A 10728-nucleotide genomic window follows, 5' to 3' on the forward strand; every position below is an offset into this window, starting at 1 on the left:
TAATTGGAGAGTAAGCATACCATTTCTAAATGTTAGTGTAATGTGTTTCTAACACCAACACTGTCAGGGCAGTTCAGGCGTCACTGGTTAACTGGCGAGCATGTGTGGTCTCTGCTGGCATATTTTCCGAGCTTTGACGAGACTTGCACACCTGTCATCAACAGGAGGGATGTTTTCCTTATAACGACAGAGAAGGTTCATATGTTAGGGGGTGTTCCAAGCTGAATCCAGTCAAAATCTAACCATTTACTGTCAACGGTCTCGCTGTTCTCAGGTTGACGTGACCAATAGAGCTTCCAAAGTGGGGAAACCACTTTTTGTATTGTTCCTATCAAACCTATTACAAGGAACTTGCTCATGATTAAAATATTCTAGAAGAAAAAGAAAATGTTTCTGCCTTGATTTATAATATCCCAAAAGTAAATTGCTTTGAATCATTATAAAAAAAAAAATGCAATGAGAATTAGCGTTTTTGTAAACATATAACTAAGTAATGACAGTGCCACCCAAGTCTAACTCAATTAATTATGCAACAGATGTTCCCTCCATGCCCAGGCCTCTCTCACCCTTTTTTTTTATTTTTTATTTATGTTTTCTGGCAATGCTGCGTTTTTTCCAAGGAACCATTCTTCCCTTGATTGATTGAGTTTGTTTAGTCTGTAAGAACTACGGTGTTGGGTGCGCTGATTTACACACCCCGTCAGTTCGCAGGATCTCGTTACCAAACGACAGCGAGCCGATCACACCACAGACCTCGCTCAAACCATCATGACGGGTGGTCTTGCATTGATGTACCTGTGACTTTGTGGCATCGTAGGCGTTTTCCTTTTGGTTCTTGCATCTGTGAGAATTGAGGGGCTAAAAAAAACACACATCATGCTTTGATTTCGATTCGCTGTGTCGGTTTTCTCACGCAGTGAGGCTTCGGGGAGATGTGGGGGCACACATCAGATCAACCGTCCCTGATGTTTCAGTAACCATGTTACAACAGAGTAACTTTTAGACAGAGTTAATTTAGCAATGCACGAATATCGAATGATAAATAGGCAGTGTTCCTGGGACAGCCTGAGGATCCATCTCAACTCTGTCCAAAATAGCAGAAAATTAAATGAATTAATTAATAAATTACTGAAAATGTTGTGCTTTGCTTTTTATAAAGCCCAAAGTCACAATGTTTCCTTATCTCAATCTTGCCACATGTTTACAGGATACCATGTAGTCCTATACTGTAGATGTGGCTGTGAAAAAAAATGGTTCAGTTATTTTTGTGCAGCAAATCCACACTAACTCCAGAATCGATTTATCAAAATTTTTTTTTTAATTATATACAGTATGTTCCCATTGGAGGTTTGAAAATGTTGCCGTGTTCTACAAGTGGTGCGCTTTAAACTATTCATCTGCAGCACAGCATCCATCCTGTTTGGAAATAGCAGCATGTTTGCTAAATTGGGTTTAGAATTGTAAGAAAATCTCGAGAAAAAAAAAATAAATTTTATATATATATATATATATATATATATATATATATATATATATATATATATATATATATATGAAAAATCTGGAAATGTATAAAATGATACATGACCACAATACGAATTGAATCAGCACCTACAGTGACAATATCGTATGGGGTGTTCCCTTTGAAGTAAGCAACAAAAACATAAATTTGAGCAGATGTGCCGAGTGCTTTACGAGAATTTCCACTTGCACCTTTGGCATCGAAGGACATCCCTGCTGTGCAAGAAAAACCCCTTTAATTCCTTTTCTGACAGTTCATAAATTGAAAGGTGACTCTCTCTCCTTTAAGCCCAGTAGGAAGTCTGGTACGTTAAAAGCAGTGCAAAGCCTAGAGTTTTTTCCCTTTCCAGAGTTGAAATATTTTTCTTCATTTAATTAATCTACAAACCAAAACACTTTCACAAAAATTTGCGAAGCGACAAAGAAGCTATCAGCTTTCCCACCCCCCATCTACGTAATTCTAAACTCCTCATAAGCAGTCAGCTGGCTGTGGTAGGTCGATTTTGGTCAACATACCTTACAATGGAGCTTTAGAGCATACTGTAAAGAGGAGAAAAAAAATAGTATATAAAGCATATGTTTCATGCAGATTTTGTCCTTTCAGTGGATTGGATTTCAGCGCTGAGCTCTTGGGTTCTGAATGGGCTTTTTAGAAGCCTTTTAATGAAGTACTTTCGTTATGGAAGCCACAAATCACTTCAGGCCTTTCTCAACAGGCTAGGAGGTATGCACGTGTGTGTGCACAAGTGCGAGAGAAAGCTAGAGATGTGTGAAAGAAGAAGAAGTAGGATACAAATACGTAAAAGAAAAAACTGCTCACATTTTCTAGTTCTATAACCCCCAAGTCTTTACCAAAGCCCCCTTTATTTGACTTTGTCCCCTAAATCTTACAAACTCTCCACCACGTCCTCGCCTTTGACAAAGCCCCTTTGCAGTGTCACTGAATGGCCTACAGATACAATACACAGTAAATTTTTCTGACACAATGTACTCACAAAGACTGCCGGACAATAGCGAGAGATAACAAAAAACGGATAGAGGGACAGCAGCGAGTAGCGTGACGAAGCTCATTCTGGCATGGACGACGAACGTAACTCCCAAAGTACACCCCACTGTTAGGATAACTCCACTGGTGTATTGTCAAATTAAGCAAGTTAAATGCCAGGAAGTAAAACTGTCTTCTGAAAGAAAAAAAAAAGAAAATAAAATGCACCTCTTGTGGGACTCCTAGGATTTTGTACGTATGTATTGTTTTGCTGATGGATTCTCACTGGCAACAGGAAAAGATAATCCGCTCTTAGATACTGTCATGCATCAAACTTCATATATGCAGCTTTTTATGTATGTATGTTGGACGATGCATAATGTTTTAAATTAGAAATGGCAACGAAAAATACCAAAAGATTGAGTCGTGATTACAGCAATAAGTAAGGTGCATTGAAGTCACAAATAATCCAACCACTTGCTCAAGCGGGGTCTTGACCAATCCAATGGATGTCAAATGTTTTACTGTTACTTTACAGGATTTGTCAGACACCCTTATCCAGAGCAACTTACATTTTTTAAATCTCATTATACATCTAAATGGCCCCTACAGTGGCAACTTGGTGATGGTGGTGATGGTGGGGTTTGAACCTGGGACCTTCTGATCAGAATTGTCCATGATTGGTCCACCTGGTAGCACCTCATTTCTGGCTTCTTTTTCTATGCTTCCATTCTTTTATTGAGTTAAAAGTCATCTTCTTTCCTTCAGCATTGCAGTAATTTCAGTAAAAGTTACTGTCGTTCAACATCTTTTAGCTCTAACTCCAACAAGATCCACTCCGTAAAAAATCCTCCGCACAGCAGCATAGATAACCCACCGCCATCTAGCAGTGTGGTGGCGTGATTGCAGAGCGACACAAACACACCAGGGCACAAGTATAAATCCTGCAGCGTAGGCTCAGCGTACTGTAGGCATGACGCAGAAACATAAATCAGGTTTTAGCATGCTTTGCTATTTTGACAATACAACTAGCCTAAAACCTCGTACATAAGATTTAAGAGGCTACATTAAGCTACTAGGCTTCTCGTCTAGGAAAAAGAAGTTGTAGACTAAAGACAAACTATTAGCAAGCTACGAATGGCGTTTCATTCAAGTTTTATATAATAGATAAGGGAAATGGTTTAGTGCAGGACGTGGTCATAAATAAATCAAGATCAGAATAAATCAGATTCAGACGCTGAAATGAATTGTGAAGGACAGAGTTTTTCACTCTTAAGGCAGGTACTTTTTATTTTTTACTGTAAGTTTCATATCCAAACTAGAATCAGGTTACTCGAGTAGCGGGACAAAGAGCATCCGAGCAGCCGATGTGTTCGGCCTCCTATTCAGCGCGGAGGAACGGCAGGCTCCAGGAAGGCCTTAAACTAATAAGCCATGGCCCTCCTTTAATTTATCAGTCTGTGTTTTATGCAAGTGGCCTCTCAGAGTTGATACATTCCCACAGTGCCTGTTGACCCAGCTGCCTTTGTCGAGGGCTGCAGCAGCAGGTGTTGTTTTCACGGCCACCCTGCCAGTACTGCAAACTGTTTAGTAGCTGCGCTGACCCCCGCGTCATTAACGGCGTTAGCCCAATCCTCCGGGGAACCGCCTCTTTCTCTCCTTTCTCTTCCTCTCTTGCTCTTTCTTTTTCACCCTCCATCTCAGTTTCTTTCCCCTTATTTCTCGCACTTTTTTTTTTTGTTTTAACAACATACAGCCTGTCACAACAGCACAAAAAAAAAAAAAAAAAGAGTACGGTTAAGAGAAAGGGGAGACTTGATGCGGGTGGTGAAAGCAACGGTGGGAAGCATGGGAACTACCCCTGCTACCCCCTTCAGATCCCCTCCACCCCATCCCACCCTTCAAATACAGCCTGCCAGAAGCCCCTTGTTACCACCCTACTCCTGCCATCAGTCACTGAGCCTGTCAGGGTGGTTCCAGCATCCCACACTCTCACACACACACACACACACACATATACACTTAAGTCATGAATGCCTCAACTCACAGGCTTCAAATATACCGAAGGGAATGATCTTTCCTCTCGTATATTTTTAATATCATTAGTAACCAGAACTCTTTCGCATGCAAAAGGTTCTAAAACATTTTGTGACATAAGAACCAGTGGAGCACTGGAGAGTGGAGAAAGGCCCACATGGTAGCTTCCTTTCAGTTTTCCACTTTCCTCACATGCTGGCCACCTCACTTTCCCAGGCACCACTCCCAGTGAAATACACAGGATGTGAACTAACTAAGTGCTCTCCAGCCTGTTCCTTATAGCCACTGCTTTAGTGGAGTCCAATTACAGTACAGTGTGTGTGTGTGTGTGTGTGTGCGTGCATGTTGGGTATGTCAACAGGTCTGCCCACTTAGTAATAGACAGTCTTGAAGAGATTCGCCTGGCTCATTAGCCGGTGTGTGGAAGCATTAGGTTGTTTGAAGAGCTGCAGCTCTCACAGTTTCATTAGTAGCTACTCAGTGTGATGGTGAGGTTTCGCCTTCGAGCCCCATTACACACAAAACGGTACTGTTTCCACTTCCAGATGTTACCGGGCCAAAAGAAACGTACCGTCATACATCATATGAAGACTAGCAATAACATTTTTTCCCCATACTTGCATGTTTTTCGCATTTTTAAACAGTGGGATGTGTATCCACCCTGATCAATATGTGCCTCAGGGTGTGTATGTATCATTGCTTCGGTAAGAAATACATCACTTGGCGGTGTGTTGTTATAGGAAAATGGTCAAAGAGGGGCGTGTCTTACAACGACAAAAAGGCGAAGTTACTCATACCACCCTGAAGTGAATTATTATTCAGTAATAATTTAAAGTTTAATAGTTATTATTTATATAGTAATAATAGTTTCCCATTCATAGTGCAGATAGATGTTGCCAACAACTGCAAAAGCACACATTCTTGGAAAACCTACTTACAGCTTTATTTTGATTGGGCTGATGCTGTCGATGATTTTTGGTCTCCACCAAAAATATCACTGTATCAGTGTCTCAGAGGCAGTGCAACATGTTTCCTAATTGGCAGAAAGCATGTTTAGTGCATCTAGTGCATCAAGACAAAAAAGTTTCCTCAGTATGCCGGAGCCATGATTGGAAACACTGGCCTCCCAGGAACTCCTTTAATGGCTCAAACATGTGAAAATGGCTTGAAGCGAAGTCAGGACTGTATGGGGGATGTAGGAATAACTCCCAGCCGAGTTCCTCTCATGTGAAAGTAGTGTTGGTGAATGGTTGTGTTTACGCATATAGAGGCGTCTCTTCTGCAGGTTGGTGACAAGTTATCCATCGATTTTTTTTTTTTAAGGATATCAGGCGTTCCACTCGCCGAATGTTAACAGGAACAACTGCAATGGGCTACAAGCCTCATCGTTCACAAACTACGGCCTTCTTTAAAACATTTGCACCATTCGAATGTTTTACTGCGACTAATAGTCTTATCACAGTACTGTACTTGACATCGTCTATAAATGTTCAAAAATCAGTTTTACGCCTTCACTTACAAGTCCTGGTTTGACTTGATTGCCCTTCATACAATGCTGCTGTAACTGTTGAGCAAAATATCTAATCCTTATCTTCCAACCAATCAGATTTGGGAACCATACAGTTAGAATCAACCTCACCTTATAATCAACCTTACTTGAACATAGTGTGATGTTCCCACAGGCCTCAGGTACCCAAAGAATGCCGGCGGCCAGTAGAAGCTCCAGAGATGCTGAGCAGCTCCTGTTCTCGGGAATGCAGAAATGGCCACTGCACTCCTACGGGCAAATGCTGCTGCAACCATGGCTGGGAGGGTCCCTCCTGCTTACGAGGTGAGTCAAATGCAGAACGCGCACACATATCCTTACATATTCTAATTGATACTGGTGTTAAATGAAAAAAGTGAGCAGGAATCACAAAGTCTGCTTATTCGTCACAGCCAAGTGTGAACCTGCTTGCCGAAATGGTGGCGTCTGCATCGAACCCAACAAGTGCTTCTGTAAGGAAGGCTTTTCCGGGGCACAGTGTGAGAAAGGGGAGCGAGGCACCCAGGATGATCGTGACAAAAGTGGCATTTTGGATCACATCATTGACATGACATCATATCTGCTGGACTTCACCAGCTACATTGTCTAGATCGGGCAGGATGACTGCAATCCTCTACTCTGGTCTGAAGGCGGAATTTTAAGGAGGCCTTTTGGAGGGTTTGCCTTCAGGACATCAACACCCCCCAACCTCCAACCTGCATCCCAACTTCATTACCATCACTGACTGCCCACACATATGGTGGACCATCATTGGACCACTAATGCTGGTATTTACTCCCAAATTTGCTCGATGCATTCAATGCAATCCTTGTTGTTTGGGTAAACCATGAGGACTCATTAAGCAAGTTCCATTTTTTTTTTAAATTAAATTATTGACAAAGATCCCACACTGAGATTTAGAGCAAATAACATTGTTCCAGAATTATATTTCCATGTTTTGCTCCACATTTCCGATATACAAGCACTGTCCCATGCATCACATTACACACACTGTGGTACAAATGGGTATTCAGGAGAAGCCTTTACACAATGCTAAAGGGTACAGCACTCAGTGTTTTAGCTATAACTTTGCTGTGTATACGTCAGGACTCAGTCCTTATTTCTGCTTTTAAAGCTCGCCAGTGAAAAGGACTCTTCAGTTGCCTTAAAATCACTGGAACTCAGAATCTAAGCTCAGTTTTCACAGTTTGTACAAACGGCTGCAAACTTACTGTGTAGCCAAGGAAAGACAAATCTACGAAATCAAGACCTAAAATCAAGGCTCAAACTGGGAAATCAAATGGACAGTCAAAATGACTGAACCTTGCCACAGGAAGTCATAATCGCCCTGGATCCATCACCTCAACCAAAGGCCAAGTCGAATAATCAATGTGTGAACAGAATGCTTTATCAATTCATTGGAGAAATCTCACTTTTTCCTACTCACCATTATGATATATAAAAAGGCTGATGACAAAACATAAAAAAACCATTGTAACACCAGCAATAGTCATGGATTCACGTAGTTGGGACTTGATGCCAGTCTGTTTATAGTTTCTTCTGCAAGGCCATTAATAACTTTTGCAAAAAAAAAAGGTTTTAGTAAATTTTTTTGAAAAAAATCAGTTCAACCCTAAAGACAGCTGCAATCAGTGTTTTGTATAACAATATAGTTGCAAATCAAGGTTGTTGGTTTTTTTTTTAAACGATGGTCACTTTGATTCCAATATTTCTACCAACTTTTTTTATACATATATATTATATATCTTTTTTTTCATGACCATGCACGCTGCTTTCAATATAAATAATGTATCATAGATTTACATACATTTCATTAGGTTCATGTATGTCATGTTGTTCCTGTTTGAATTTTCAGCAAAAAACCCAGCTAGCTTTGTATAAATCAAGCACGTCAGACCATTTTCACATCGTTTTTTGAGCTAGTTACACTGCCACGAGTATAAAAAATATATAATATTAACAAATAATAGATTACCAGCATTCACTGGGATCTTGTTTTATCTATCAATCAACGATCTGTGTCTTTTTTTTTTTTTTTTATATATATATATATATGAATTTGGTCTTCAGTTAAAAGTGTCAAAAGGGAACCCGCGTAGTGCTGTACATTTCTGATAGTACTGTACTAAGAAAGGTACTACTTAGCTTTGCAAAGTAATATAGTATTACAATTGTTTCAATAGAGGAAGGTTTATTTTTTTAAGCGTAATAATATATGACAGGGGAGAGTATTACTAGAGAGCAGTTTTACATTAAGCCTATGGATTCACATTATGTATTTTTTTTCCTGATTTCTTTTTCATACGTAGGGAAAAAAAAAAGAAAGCTATCATAAACCTATTTGAATTTCTGTACATTGTGTAACAGCATTTTGATTCAGTCATAAGATTATTAGAAGATGTTTTATTATCGCTATAATAAGTTACATTTAACATGGGTAAATGATGCAAGTCAGTGTTTTTTTTTTTGTTTTGTTTTTTTGATAATGACCGATTGTATTGAGGATGTGTAAAAGAGGCATGCCTAAAGGCAGAAACAGGAAGATGTGTAACCATATACTCTAAGCATGAGTCAACAATAAAGTGAATGATACCGCCAATGGAACATTCCACATTGCAAAGGACTGTGTAATTATCCTGACTGATTTCAGGTTCCCCCATCATAACATAACATAACTGACAACATAAACAGATTTGACACTTATAAAAGACAGAATACCTAATTTGATACTCATTTAAAACATATACTTATTTCGAGTCTATATTTGCTACTGCTACCTAAACAGTCTTAGTTCATCATTGCTGATCTTGAATTTAGCCCTTGCAGAATATGCCAGTCAATTCGTATTCCAAGTGCATCCAAAGAGATGGAAATTTGCTCTACTACATTTAATCCGAGAAAGATTTGCGTTAATTAATAAACCATGTCATCCCCCCATCCACCACCCACCTGCTGTCCGTGTCGCTGAGAGTGATTACTTTCTTTTGCAGACATACACTAACAACTCTTATGATGTGAAACTGACTTCATTGCTTTCGGTAAATGTAAGGAATCTATGCTGTAAGTCTATTCTGTAATATTAGCACTTAATGTGAAACTTGCATTGGAGCTGCTGGGAAGGTGTCATGTGAATAGAGTAACCCATTTTTATTTTTATTTTATTTTTTTTTTCGTTTTTTGTTTTGGTTTGTTTTATTTTACTACTATTATTTAAGTAGTCATGCCATAAAGTTATTTAAGTTGTCTGCAATGTTTGTTCTGTTTCATGTGAAAAAGTTGATCATATATTGTAAATAAAACTAGGGCCATCTTGGTGTCTTTCCAAAAGTATCATTATGTTTATTAAAGTGTATAGCATGCAAGACTGTTTTTTTTTTTTTTTTTAATACACTCAATGGATGACGTGTGTAGTGAGGTACACCAACAGGAACTGTCAGCCTACAAACAGGAAAAGTTTTAGTAAAAATACACCAGTTTGTTATTACTGATGAAAGGACTTATTTCTCAATCTCAATCCTGATTGGCCAGACGATTTTGATTTCATTTTCTTATAATAGGTAATATTAATGAACTCATTATTGTTGCTATAGAAACCGCACCCTCAGGCGCTGACTGCGTTTTTATTTTCCTTTATCATATGCACTGATCAGCCATAAGATTATATACATAAACATTAAAAACACCTAGGATTTAGGCTCCCCTCGTGTCATAAGGGTTCCTCTGGCCCTTCGAGGTGCGGCACCACAGGGCCTCTGGCATGGTCTCTGGCACCTGGATGTTGGCACTGAATCATTTGGGTGCTATGGGTTACATGCTGGGGTCTCTATGGATCAGACTTGTTATCCAGCGTATCCCATGGGTGCTTGATCATATTGGGATCTGAGGAGTTTGCAGGTCGGGTTAGCGGCCCTGGGCTTTTTGCCCGCTTGGTTCTGAGTGCACTGGGTGTTCTGGTGCCTATCTACAGTATAATGGCCAGCGCTGACTTTTTTTTTTTTGCAGCAAGTTTTTCTGCATTGGCTTTTCTATGGGATCAGACTGGACTGGCTGGCCTTTGGTCCCCGCAGGCATAAAATGAGCCTTGTGGACCCATGATCTTCTCACAAGTTCACTGGTATATAATTGATAATCAATGTTAATGTTGGCTGAAATCGGAGTAGTTGGTGAACGATGTTGTTCAGGCCACCTGTCAGTGATCATAATGTTATGGCTGATATTGTGAAAGGAAGGTTAATAGAGCATGTATTAGAGAAGTCTCCAGTGTCAGAATTTTGTTACAGTCCAAAGTAAATCTTTGTTTTCTTTTTATTCCTGGGAAAAGTCTTCAGCATGGAGGTATTTGCATTTTCTGGTTTCTGAAATTAGTGTGTTTTTAACCTATTAACTTTAGGAGAAAGAAGAAAAGAAATACTGGTGGGGGAACAACTGTTTTATAGCTATTGTAATATAAAGTGGTAATGCATAATTACGTTATATTTGATCATTTAATATAAATAAATAAATAAATAAATAAATAAAATACTAATTGAAACGTGCAAAAGTTCAGACATCCAGCTGGCAAAATCTCAGAACTTATTTAACCTCAATTTGCTTATTAGGACTCTTTGGCATGGTTTGGATGTCCACTAACTGCACAAGT

The 10728-nt window shown here is 39.4% G+C and overlaps 1 protein-coding gene across 1 annotated transcript in view; it reads left to right on the plus strand.

Annotated features, from left to right (window-relative positions):
• Nucleotides 1–8122, plus strand: part of hhip (hedgehog interacting protein) — a 34931-nt gene extending 26809 nt beyond the window's left edge. The window contains exons 12-13 of the mRNA XM_053502683.1: nt 6226–6374; nt 6482–8122. Of these exons, the coding sequence (XP_053358658.1) occupies nt 6226–6374; nt 6482–6678 (346 nt within the window). The 3' untranslated portion in view covers nt 6679–8122. The remainder of the gene's footprint in view (nt 1–6225; nt 6375–6481) is intronic.
• Nucleotides 8123–10728: the final 2606 nt, after the last annotated feature.

Source organism: Clarias gariepinus, chromosome 8, assembly GCF_024256425.1.
Source record: "Clarias gariepinus isolate MV-2021 ecotype Netherlands chromosome 8, CGAR_prim_01v2, whole genome shotgun sequence".
Lineage (NCBI taxonomy): Eukaryota > Metazoa > Chordata > Actinopteri > Siluriformes > Clariidae > Clarias > Clarias gariepinus.